General features: G+C 33.0%; 1 protein-coding gene across 1 annotated transcript in view; it reads right to left on the reverse strand.

Annotated features, from left to right (window-relative positions):
* Positions 1-14,061, reverse strand: part of SLAIN2 (SLAIN motif family member 2) — a 76,021-nt gene that overhangs the window by 15,461 nt on the left and 46,499 nt on the right. The window contains exons 4-6 of the mRNA XM_044680241.1: positions 13,046-13,207; positions 10,739-11,098; positions 10,251-10,388 (exon numbers count right to left, since the gene is read on the reverse strand). Of these exons, the coding sequence (XP_044536176.1) occupies positions 10,251-10,388; positions 10,739-11,098; positions 13,046-13,207 (660 nt within the window). The remainder of the gene's footprint in view (positions 1-10,250; positions 10,389-10,738; positions 11,099-13,045; positions 13,208-14,061) is intronic.

A 14,061-nucleotide genomic window follows, 5' to 3' on the forward strand; every position in this document is an offset into this window, starting at 1 on the left:
ATGTAAGACCTTTTAACATCAAAACCCTAATCATATCCCCAATGAACTATATGATCTATCATATGTTTAAAGTACTCACTTGGTGATAATTATGAAGAACAAATGAGAATTGGTATGTAAAGCTTGAAAGTACTATATAACTGTCAGATCATCATCATAATCATCTATGGTGTTTTTATTTGGATTTGTGATGTCATTGGAGTAAGGAAACTCTGAGTGACAAAATACATTTTTTAAGTAATTGCTCCCAAAGCTAGTCCAAGTGACTTCAATGTCAGGCAGGTTAACATATTCTTCGGGTAACACTACTATTCTCTCTTTGCTTCTACATCAATTTCAGATTGTGCTACCCTATACCAGAGCAATAAACCACAGCTTAATAGATGGTAGGGGCAGTTGGATGGCACAGTGAATACAGCATTGGGCTGGAAGTAAGGAAGACATCTTCAAATCCAGCCTCAGTCACTAGCTGTGTGACCTTAGGTAAATCACTTAAAACTGTTTGTCTCAATTTCCTCATCAGCTAGGGAAGGAAATGGCAAACTAGTCCAGAATCTTTACAAAGAAAATCCCAAATGAAATCACGGAGTCAGACACAATTGATACAACAACAAAAGATAGTAATACATGAAGTTTAGAATAATTTCAGCTATCATTTAATTGTAGGAATAGGTCCGTGTTTATTTAATTTTTGAATAAGCATAAGAAATCTCTGCTCTGCTACTACCAACAAAATGTTTTAATCCATATGTTGCCTCAACCAATTATCTGCCTGAAAGGCTATGTGAGGCACACAGGTACCAGTCACAGTAACCTTCCATATAATAAAAATGACTTCACAAACCACATGTAAAAGAATACTCCTTAGAATAAATTCTGGGACAACCTGTTAAAAAAAAGTTCAGTTTAAGCACTTTTCAAATGTAAATCAACTAGATGCATCATTTCTCCCTTTTCACTAACTCTTTAAAGAATTCAACAATCAAAAAATCAAGTGTTATAGCATAACACAATGCTCATTTGTCCTTGAAAAGTTTATAAGTATCCAATTTCTATTTTGTACTTTTCCTGATATTGAGGTAAAAGCTTTTTGTGATCACCCACTATGAAATTATCTTCAGTTTTGGTAAAATAAAGCTACCTTCACTAATTCAATGACCAAATCCTATACTGTAGTGTTTTAAACACACACCCTGATCAACATTTTAAAGTGTCTGGTTCTGGAAACAGCAGGAAGCTATTGTTACTAGATTTAAGATCACATGTGAGGCTGTGATATGAAAGAAGACTGAAATGGTGGGAACATAAGAGAAGCCTAGTTTTGAAAGGTTTTGGACAACAAAAGGGATTTGGGGTTTGATCCTGAAAGTGATAGGGAGCCACTGGAGTTTACAGGGGGTGGGGGTGATGATGACATGGTCAGACTTGTGTTTTAGGAAAATACTTAGGTGGCTAAAGAGAGGATGGACTGGAATGGAGAGACTTTTGTAGCAGGCAGACCCACCAGCAGGTTATTACAATGGTGTGGGTGTCAGGAGATGAAGGTCTGCACCAAGGCAATATCAAGGGAAAGTATACTTGAGAAATACTGCAATAGTGACATCAATAAGGCTTTTGGAAGGTGAAAGACAGGTTGTGAGCCTAAGGGACTGGAATGATGTCCGGGGCTCTACCAATAGGGAAGGTAGGAGGTGGAGTGAGCTTAAAGAGAAAGAGAATTATCTTGAATATACTGAGTTTGAGATGTCTAAAAGGCAGCAGTGAGATTGAGATAAAACAGCTAGATTTAAGAATTATCAGAATGGAAGGTAACTAAATCCATGGAAACTGATAAGATCACTAAGTGTAACAGTATAAAGGTAGAAAGGGGGCTTGTACAGAGAGCCCTGTGGGGCACCTATGGTTAGGGAGTGATCTGGAGGAAAATCTAGCAAAGTGGCCTGAAGCTAGAGTCAGTTAAGGAAAAGGGAACCAGGAGATAATGGTTTCCCAAAAATCTAAAAAGAAGAAACTATCAAGGAGAAGAGGGCTAACCATAGTGTCAAAGGCTACAAAAGAGGTCAAGGAAAATAAGGATTGAGAAAAAGCTTTAGAATCAAGAGAACTTCAAATCCCGCCTCTGGCATTACTATTTGTCTATCCTCTCTGGGCTTCAGCCTCAGTTTCTTCATCTATAAAATGAAAAGACTAGACTTAGATAACTTCTAAGGACCCTGCAAGCTCTCAATCTATAATCCTAAAATGCTTTAATTCTGTGAGAATAGTTATTCTATTCCGTTTTCCTCTTCATTCTAATTGATTTTTTTTAAGTGCCATGGTTCCAAGTCACTTCACTACCCTTTGAATTACATCTTCTAAATGGAGTGTCCAGAAATTGGCACAATATTCCAGCTGTTGGCTGAGTACAAGAGAACATACTTGTTCCCTCACTTTAGACAATTTTATTTCTATTAATGAAACCCTAAACTGTATAAATTCTTTTGGTTTCCATATCAAACAGCTGACTCATTGAGTTTGCAATTGACAAAAATGTATAGAGATCTTTTTCATATTAACTACTTTCTTGCCATATCCCTTTTTGTACTTGTATGGCTGAATTTAAATTTAGTTTTGTCTGATATTTTATCTTCTGCCCATTATTCTTACCTACTGAGATGTTTGGATCCTAACTTTTATCATACAAAATAAGTTTCTGCATTTGATTACACATTTGATAGGCATGCTATGTGCTGAGTAGCCCAAAGGTCTTATAAGATATCTTTGATAGAGCTGCTGAAATAAACAAGACAGAGAACAAATTACCAAACCAATCCACTAGAAACCATCTCTTCAGGTTAACACTGATTAAAAACTAGTCTAAACAGTCTCACTCTCACCTAAGAGGCATTTCTACATCTTGTCTACAGACAAATAAGGCATGTAATCCAACTCTCTCTCTCTGCTGAACCCCAAATATGTTCAGAGCAAATTTCCCTAATCTATATGTAATAACTTTTTATCTTTAATAGAATCTTTTTTTTTTTCAAATTAAGGAAATCTCTCAGAAAATACCCAAGTTGGCAGGTATGATAAATGAAACATACTTTGTCCACAAAGCTTCAGGGCTTAGTGGTGTTTTGCAACAACTATAGCTAACTCATACCAAATTAGATTAATCAAATTTACTACAAATAAAATACAACAATAATTACTAAATTTATCAGATAAACAGAGTATAAGTGAATGATTTTCCATAAGATAGCAAAAAAGTATTTGTCCATCATATTTACTTTAATGATTCTTCTTAATTTGGTCTACTTTTCCAATAACATTTATTTTCAAGTACACTATACCTTGAATAAAAAAAAAATCTACTCAATTTTCTTGAAACCAGGGCCTCCATGGGATGGACTTAATATTATTGTTTTTCAATCTTATTTTCCCTTTCTATGAGAAAGCTAGATGGTTCAGTGGATAGAGTGCTTGAAGTTCAAAGCAGCTCTTACAAATTTACTGGTTGAGTAACCCTGTTTGCTTTAATCCACTGAGAAAGAAATGGCAAACCACTTCAGTACTTTTGCCGAGAAAAATTCATGGACAGTATTGGTGTCCTTGAAGCCAATACAGAAGGTAAGGGTTTAAAAAAAAAAAAGTTATTGCTCCCAGATACAAATTTGATGAGCATGCTAAGTATCCCAAAGTTTTAGTAGTTTTAGAGATTAAAATTAAATGAAGACTTTTTGGGATGCCTTATACATATGCCCTCATTCAAACCCAAGATAAAGGTACTACTGTATATAAATTTAAGGTGGTTCCCCCCACCCTTTCTGGTTCTGTTATCTCATCACTATAGGTAATGGCCAGGATAGAAATTTCCTCCACTAATGCAAGTGATCAACTCATCTGAACAGAGTAGGGTTTCTTAGAACATCAGAGATTAAGTGACTTGCTGTGATCACACCATGACCATGTGTCAGAGGCAAGACACCTTAGGGTCTTTCAGACTCACAGACCACAGCCTTATTTCCAATATGCTATGGTCTCTCACAAGGTAATTATGTCATTATTGTCTGAGCATATTATCTATCTTCTGAGCTAAATCTGCTCCCTGTTACTTCCTTCCTATCCCTTTGTGACATTAGGTAGGCCACTTCACCTCACCACTAAAATAAGGAGATCGGACTTGACCAGTGGTTTTCAAAGTATGGCCAGCAGGTCCCTGGGGATCTCCGAAGGCCCTTTTAGGGGTCAGGACTCCAAGGTCAAAACTATTTTCATAATAATAATAAAATGTCATTTGCCAAGTCCTTATCTCATGTCTTCACTGAAACACCAAGTCTATTCCCTCATACAATTTTCCCATGGAATCCAGATAAAATCTCAAGTCCTTCAATATTGCCAAAGGAAACTATCATTAGCATATGTTAGCCTTTGTTTTGCTCCATAAAAATTTAGAGCTGATTTGCTATAGGCAGTAAAAAAACAATAGAAAATCTAGAAATAAAGAATATGCTTTTTTGTTTTACTTTTATTAATCATGAGAGGATAGGAAAGAAATTGTCATATTGAACTTTTCAATTCTATAAGACAGAAAGAAATTTTGGTTGTAAGCAAAAAATGAAGAAAATTGAAAGGGAAGGGAGGGTAAACTTGTATCCCCAGGACCTACAAAAAAATAGTGGTAGGAAGACAGAATAGAAACTGACCCCTCCCAGTAAATGTGCCTTTATAGATTCTCAGAGGCCATCTAATCCAACATATATATGAACAGTAATTCCTTTTATAGCATACCCAGTAAGTAAATATTTGTCATTATTTAAAGGCATCCATCAAGAAAGAATTATTACCTCCTAAAGCAATTCTTTCCACTTGAGTACATCACAGAACCGGTCTTACAACTTCTAACCCAATGTTTTACCCATCTCCTTAGAACTCCAACAGAATAAATTTACCCTTTTCCATAAGACAATATTTCAAAATAGTTATGCATGTCTCTTATAAGTCCAGTATTTTCTAAGTTAAAATCCTTTATTCCTTAAAACTTTCCCCATATGGCACGACCTTAAGATCCTACCTTCTTTTATATACTGGTTTCTCAATTATCAGTGCTCTAACTAAAATGTAGTGCCTAATACCCCAGCCCTCTGACCAAAGCAAAGTACAGTGGAACTATCATCAATATCAGCAATCAGGGAAATTTCTTTATACAGCCTCAAGATCAAATCAGCTTTCAAGACTGCCACATCTATTGATTAATCTTTATCTTACTGTGTATTAAAACCAGATCTTTTTTAACCAAACTAACAAAATCTTCTCCATTTTAGATTCACAAAATCAATTCTACAAGAAGAAAACTTTATATTTATCTCTATTAACTTCATATTATTAGAATGAGATCAATGTTTCAGGTAGCCCATAGAGTTCTTTTAGGATTTTGCCATCCAATGTGTTAGCTATTCCAGTTTTGTAATCTGCAATATTTAAGCACATCATCATTATCTTTATGTAAATCACTGATAAAACTGTTAAAATGTACAAAGCCAGATCCCTAGGATATCAACTAGCTGAGACCTCCTCTCAAGAGTCATTAATAACAACTCTTTGGGTTTAACTATTAAACCAGTTCTAAATCCCTCTAGTTTAGATCTCGCCATCTTTTCCACACGAAAAGTATAGGAAACACTGTTATATGTAGCATGATCAAATCTGCTTATCTTGAAACCCTATCAAAGGAGAAAATGAGTTTGGTCTGCATTACCTGTTCTTCATGAAATTATGTTACTTCTCTGATTACTACTATCTCCTTGAGCCATGTAGCTATCTCTACTCTTCACACCTCTTTACACTCCAATACCATTCAAAGCTTTATTTTATATAGCATAAACTTAAGAAAATCTCAGTCTTCTCTCTTCTAGGAGGTCCAAGTAATAAATTCTTATCAACTAAAACAGTTACTATGGGAAAATCATGTTCAATGGCTTCCTTTGCACCTACTTGCTCCTATGTTCTTATTGATTATTAAAAAGTAAAAATAATACTAGCTCATATATACATAAAACCCCAAAATAAGTATATTATGGGTTCTGTTTTTAAAGTGGAACTTTATTTAAATGAAAGAGATAAAGTTCTGCTATTTCTGATTTTTTGCAATGTAAAAGATAATCTGTTAATTAAATTTTAGGTTTTAGTGCAAGCCCACTCATTATCCCTATTATCTAGTTGAGAAGTCCACTAAGTTCACAAATTATCACCACCACAAGATTAGCCACCAGGTAATGTGTTTTTTGTTTTTTTGACCACAGAAACTCACCAGCCTATCCAAATTGAAAAAAAAAAATCAATATTTTCAAGTACTTTTTAATCAGGGCTTAGAAGACATAGAGCTATTAAATCACTATTGGTTTGGTTATTGGTCTGAGAACATTATATGACATTCAGAATCCAAGGGTAAAGAGAAGAGATACAGGGAAATCTCTGGTCATGTTGGGCTCCAAAATGGGGTCTCTTGACCTAAAATTTTCTGTGCTACAGCCTCTGAAAGTTCATCATTCTTTCTTTTATGAAGCATATTTTATTCTGTAAGGAAAGCAGTGTTGCAGGTAAATGAATAAGTACTATGCTGATAATTTTTTAAAACACAGTCTAAATAAATAATGCATTAATAGTTTGTTTGATAGTTCAGTCCCATGACATAACTCCAACACAAAGTTTACTTACTTACTATTCAGGATATTTGTCAGGAAGACTATCCATGTGGGACAGAAAATGTTTACAAATGAACTTCATCAATATAGAAACAGCACAGAAAATCTAGTGTTCGACCCACCCATCATTTTACCTTTTTCTTCTTTGCTTCCTTATTAAAAAATTCCTAAACATTTTCTGAAAAGTGAACTTTCTCTAGCCCATTACATATTTATTAAGGGTTTCCATTCAAATTTGCCTTGCCAAACTGACCAGCATTTCCTCCCCTTTTTTGGGTGGAAAATTATAGTTTTCTTCTTATAGAACTATGTAAAAAGAAGCTCCAATGTTCTTACCTACATTACTTACATAGTAAGACACTAATTTACTAGCCCTACTGAAAGGTACCCTCCTCCTTGAATCAGAAGATTCATGGAAAATTTTAAATATACAATATATATACACATATTACACTTTGTAATAAATTCATGTTCCTCTAACCTATTTTGCTTTCTAAAAGCTACTTATTTTTTCCACTAGTGCTTTCAAAAAGAGAATGTTTAAGATTATTTTTAAAAATTAAATAAATACTACATTAAAGCTCATTTCTCTCCAATTTGAACACCAGCATCCACAGCAAGTAAATATATAAAATTAGTGGAATGGCATAGCAAATAAACAAGGGAAAGAAGTGTTTCCTTAGAAATGACAGCATCTTTGCAAAGTTAGGCCCATGCAGTCCAGAAGAGCCAAAGCTTTACCACTTAAGAGCCAAAATTAAAAAATAAAGGAAAACAAAAGCAACATCTATTATGCCTAGAAAATAGAGCAGTTATGCAACAAAAAAAAAAGCATTTGATGAAATAATTTGAATCAGCAGCAAACCTTGTGAATGCAATGACATTTAGGTTATATAACATCAAAATAGGAAAATCTATATTAAACAGTATCATTGATAACAAAATTATACTAAGATAATATTTACTTACGTAAAATATATCTGATATGACATAAATATTAAATTTGGGGGGGATAACAAAAATACTGTAACATCAATGTGCCAACTTACACAAGCAACAATATGACTTTAGTTAAATTTTTATAAACCATCAATTACTAATCAACAAAGTTTACTTTTAGGATAAGATTTCTTACTATTCAGCCATGTTTTTTCCCCAATCTGAATTCTTACTAAAAAAATATAGTAGCTGAGTTTCTGACATGAAATTCTATTTTAGCATAAAGCTGCACAATGTACCCAAAGAAAAGTACATCAACTAGGTCCTAGCTAAAACAGAAGATTGTTAACAAGCCAGTAAGTTCTCGCCCTCTACCATTATACATTTATTCAATTGTGAAACTGAAATTAAATAAAAACTAAATAATCTTTTCCTTAAAATCGGATTCTTTTCCCTTGCATTTTCTCTAAGAAATGATAAGTCTTTTACATTTATCTAGATAACAAACAGTAGATAATACTACCACCACATATAGGGCCAAACAACTTTAAAGTAAAAGATCTGAACAGTATTTGGTATCATAATATAATGAAGTTTCTCTGCTCCTGAAATTTTAAAATTTATTAGTCTCCTAACTGTGCATACCTTTTTTATCATTAGCTATGCATTTTTGTGAAGTCTTAAAATCACCAGGATACTGGGGAAGGGAAAATCCCTCAAAAAGCCAAAAACTTTTAAAAATCAGAAAAACTACTGTAATAATGTCACTGATTCAGATAAGGGATTTATTTAGGCCAGTATTCAATTCCTGACAAATGGTCTCGTATCTGTCCCCAAAGTAGTACTAAAACATTTTTTTAAAGTGTGCTACTGGAATATGGACTCCTAGATTTTTGTGTGTGTAATTCAAGTAATAATTAAAATTCTTTAAAAAATAAAATAAAATCACTTGCATCTTAATTTTCATTTGATTTTAGTACAAGCCTTCCACACAACAGGTATTCAATAGATATTTATTGAATAAAGGAATGGATTATCACTGCTACTGCTTAAAAGTAGTACAGTTAATGAAGAAGTGACTGAAACATGGAAAATATTTTCCAAAATTTTAATGTTATCCAATTTTTAATAATAAATTAGGATACTTTGAAATATATATTTCTGAAGCCTATCAAAAAATCTATAAATTATTCGGCAAAAATTTGAAATTGTTTGAAGTACCCTTTTCTGGTTATTCAACACATTACTACAAATACATAAATGCAAAATCTTATCTTTACCTTAATTTAAAAACTTAAATTTGTGTATCCTTTTTGTTCAAATTATCTTTCTAAAAATATTGTAATTATTACTATTTACTACATGATTGTATTACAACAATATGCAAAGGAGCAGAGCACTAATTTGGTACACAGTTTGTTTCATTACACAGATTTAATTGAGCCAAGTGCATTCAATAGAAATATTTGATTTTTTGTGTTCTCTGAACTTAGGTGTGAATGCCATACAACAATCTATCTATTTCTAATAAGAAAACCCATTAACTCTAGAAATAATCTATGCTACCTTTATTAGGTATCAAAGTGCCAAAACCTTTCACAGAAATAATTTGTATTTTTAATTCTCTTTCTTCAACAGTTACAAAATCCATGTCTTTCTTTTGTAGTCCTGATTTAGTATCAATATTTTTTCCAAACAAAAAACAAAAAGAAAAATTTTGATCTGTTTCTGAAGATTGACAGATTAAGAGGGAATAAAAATAACTTTAAAAAGCAGAAAATCATGTTATAGTATCAGAGCATGGATTTAAAATATACTAGAACTCCTTGAAAACTACATATTAGAAGAACAATAAATGAAAAAGTGACTTTTCCACAAATTAGTAGAGTAGAGCATCAATAAAATAAAAGGTTTATCAACAAGTTTTGAGGTGCCCTTCTGGTCCTAAGAGTCTACACCTGACTCTATGCTCATTATATAATGTGCCAAATAATCATAACAAAGGAGCAAGAAGTAATGAAAATGAAAAATGCCAGTATGGCTAAAATTAAGCAAAAGTATCCTAGATTTTATATTATCATATTATCATTTTTATTTTAAAAATAAAAGCAAGATAAACTCAAAGAGCAATCTTACCTATTTTATTTTTTTCTAGAAGGAAACTATAAGTTTTCACATTGGAATGATCTAAGTTTGAATTGTTAATTGGGCATTTTGATTATAAACCATTATAAAAATAAACAATGACCACAAAAATAAACTTTCAGAAATCCAACTGGAAGATTACTAATGAATATAAGTCTTTATTCATAATATTATTTTCTATAATGTGATTTCCGATTCCTTTACTTAATGGGAAAACTCCTTCCACTCATTAGCAGGATGCTATACTTGCCTTTTTTTTTTCCAGTCCAAATAATGCTTTTTAAAGGTACTCCTCTGCAAACTATAAAACTTAAACATATTAATTATATACATAATCTCCTTAGCATTCATGTAAATGTGTTGAATCAGAACATCTCTTTTGGTTTAAAACATTTTTTAAAAAGTTAACATAAACTACCTAGAATACATAGTTTTAATTTTCTGATAAAATAACTAATATCTTACTAGAGCTGCCATACTTACTGGCTGTTGCTTGAGACTGAATTCGAGGTATTCCTCCATTTGGCACTTGAAAATTTGAGTCACTTCTGCTGCTTTTCACAGAATCAACTTGTGTATTAGAGGTCCGGGACAGGTTTGGAAGACTACGTCTAAGTTTCTCTGCGTCAACAAATTAAAAATGAAAATATTCTCTCTGCTGCAGAAAGAATTAAAATATTGACATACTTGAAAATTCATGCTGTTTAAACTTAGAATGCATATAATAGGGGAGCTCTGTAGCAAAGGAAATGTTTCTTTAAATTCGTTTTTAATGAGTTTCCAGATTTGTCACAAATGATACTAATTTAACTCTAAAGTTTTGCTGCATTTTCCCCAAATGTGCCCTTTAGAAGCAAAACCTTATTAACACTTGTGTTAAAATACTTTCAAAATGTGAAAAGCTTAATTTTTTAATACTAATATAGCAATTCACATTCCAGAAGTATCAGTAAAGGAAATTTATGCTTTACCTTCATTTTTAACATTGTTTGTTTGTAAATCTGTAGGATGGCCTTGAAGAGATAGACGAGGTTGATGTAAGCGGCTAATCATAGGCTGCGGGGATACTCTACTGTATTCCATCCCCCGAGCAGGAGATCGTGAACGAGGAGAATTTCTGGGTGATTGTTTGGGTGAAGGCCGTGGTGAGTTGCGTGGTGATGGAGAAAACCTGTTAACAGCAGGGTATACTGCATGATGCATATTGTCATCTTCATCATCTAAACTTTGAGCATCAAGTTCCTGATCACTAAATGTACCCCGTCTTGTAGAATTACAAGATGAACCAGAACTGCGCCGAGATGTAGTGGCTGCATATTCTTGCCGAAGACCTGAAAACAATTAAAATGTTATTTTCTACTTATTTTATAACAGAATAAACAGCTAACATAACTATCTGCAAGAATATATGTCCAAAATAATTGCCTACATTCAAGCTCTTTTTAAAAATTAATTTTAAGATTCATACTCTAAGATGGGATCATAAACTCCTTAGTCCCAAAGGTTGGAATGACAGTACATCTAAAGAAATTTGATAAAAAAAAAATCCTCTTTGTTACTGAAAGAAAAACTCAGTGAACACACATTCCACTTAGACAGCTGAATTTTTTTCCTATCAAACACATAACAAGATATTTGCCAAGAGCTTTTCCTCACATCTTAAGTAAGTGAAGGTGTATTTAAAACACTGGCTGGGTACCCAATGGAGGAATCATGGATAAGAATCCTACCAAAACAGAAGCCCAAGATAGATTATGATATGCATTGAGACAGAGGGTACCCTACACTGAATGCATAGAAACATGTTCACAGACTTTAAAGAGTAGTTAAGTCTCTGTATAATTTATCTCTCATAATGAAGTCTGAAGAAAGCTTTTTTTGGGAGGTGATAGGTGAATTATAATAAAATTTTGCTAATTATACTTTTTAAGTCACATTTAGCCTGTCTAGGACTAAATTCCCATTTCCCTTTCAGATTTAATAATAAATTAAAAGTCCTGAATTAGTAATTAGTAAATGAAAAGGGTCAAGGAAAGAAAAAAATAATATTCAGATGAGGGCTATTAAGCTATAGTTAGCTTTTTCACATGTAACCTATGAAACTTCAAGAACTTACTACATTACACTACATTGAACAGTAGCTATTGAGTTTAATGAAAAATGCAAATCTGGCTTTAGTCTCCTAAAAAAATCTCTCTGATATGATAGAGAGACAGAGACAGAGACATTGTCTAGGTCTTGCTCTGTTACTGGCTATGAGACCTTGAGCCAAGTTACTCAAAATCACTATCCTGTTTCTTCACTGGAAATCATAAGAACAGATGTTTTAAGATCTTTTCCAGTTCTACTTCAATGATAGTTAAGTGAAGAAGAAAATGAGAAAGTAAACTGTCCCTTTGAAGGTGACACTACCTATCGAGTCCTTTGTTCCTTATAGAGTTGCTGTTTGATTGATGGTTCAAGAAAGGGTGATTTCTTTTTGTTGGGCTTTTTAATGAAGTTTGAGAGTGAAAGACCAATTGAAGGATAAATGCTGCTTCTTGGCTGTTCTGAAGTATTGTGAATTTCTCTACTTCTGGTATCTGAGTCTAAAATACAGATAGAATTTAGATTCATAAAGAATAAAACGGATGAATCCATCCTAAAAAGAAATTCTATAATATATAGCATTTATATAATACTTAAAACTTTCCAAAACACTGTATGCTATTTCACTTGATCCTTAAAACTACCCTATGAAGTGGCTGCCTTTATTATTTATTGCCATTTTGCAGATGAGGAAAATGATTATAGGAGAGATTAAATGACTTAGACAGTATCATATAGTCAATAAATGTCTTAGGCTGGTCTATCTCCTATCCACTTCTACTCATGTTATCTCTTTCATTTCTTTTATTTTCTTGACTAGTAAAAATGTAATACATTAACCTAGTAATGGACTTTATATCATCTGAAGAGAGCCTAAAGGAAGCCACACTGGGTGAATTTCTGTTAAAATATAGCATATGAACTCCAAAATCAGAAAAGAATAATCTCCTCACATCTCCCTGATAACAATGCCCCAACCTAATCTCTTGCCCCTGAAGCATATACCTTAAAAACAGGCCCACGGTGCAAAGTGTAAATATTTGCTAAAAGAATGTCTGTGAAAGTCAATTTTAAACTCTCCTCTAACTGCTATTTTCTTGTGGTACTTTAATCTAAATTTAACATTCACTAGAAAAGTACAAGATAAACACACACACACACGCTCACACTTTCAGAAAGGAAATACTTACTTTCTTCTTGCATCCGAGCTAGAATTTGCACATCTGTTACATCATTTAGCTTATAATTCGATCCAATAGAATCTTCATCCAATTCTGAAGCACTTAGCTCACTATCTACAGAAGACTGAGGACTGAGAGGTGGATTTTTATCCGTAGAACTTTTAAAATTACCTAAAAAGTTAAAAATTTTAATTTTAAAAACTTAAAATTTGTGAAACAAAAATCAAATTCACTATTAATTTTTCATTGGATCCTTCTTTTAATTCAGTTTGTATTTATTCTGCTGAAAAAAAAAGGAAGGGTTTTTTTGGTCTATTCCAGTGGTTCCCAAACTTTTTTGGCCTACCGTCCCCTTTCCAGAAAAAATATTATTTATTTAGCCCCCTGGAAATTAATTTTTTAAAAATTTTAATAGCAATTAATAGGAAAGATAATTGCACCTGTAGCCATCACTGCTCCCCTGGATCTCTGCAGCACCCACCAGGGGGTGGTGGTGCCCACTTTGGGAATCACTGGTCTATTCCCACATTTTAAAACTTGTTCTTATTAACTTTATTAAAGAAAAACAGGGATAAATACCTACAACTGGACTGTCTTTTGTTTATTACATCATTATAATTTTCCCTAGCACCTCTCCCCTATTGCCCCTCCCAGAGAGCCATACTATATAACAAATAATTTATTAAAGCCTAGGAAAGAAAAAGAGGGGAAAATAATCAGCACAACAGACTAATACATTGGAAAAGTCTGAAAACATGTACAATGCAATATGTTTACATTTATGGAACTCCCACTTCCCACAAGTATTTGGAAATGTCCTCTCATATTTCTTCATTCGGACAGTGCTTGAACTTTATAATTTTTTACATTTTTGTGTGTGTGTGTGTTCTTTCTATTTACACTGTTGTAGTCGTGTATATTGTTTCCTTGGCTCTAACAAAGATCTTCCCATGCTTTTCTTTATGTCACATTTATCCTTTCTTACAGCACAGTAATATTCCATGATATTCACGCATCACAATTTG

This window comes from Gracilinanus agilis, chromosome 6 (assembly GCF_016433145.1).
Source record: "Gracilinanus agilis isolate LMUSP501 chromosome 6, AgileGrace, whole genome shotgun sequence".
NCBI lineage: Eukaryota > Metazoa > Chordata > Mammalia > Didelphimorphia > Didelphidae > Gracilinanus > Gracilinanus agilis.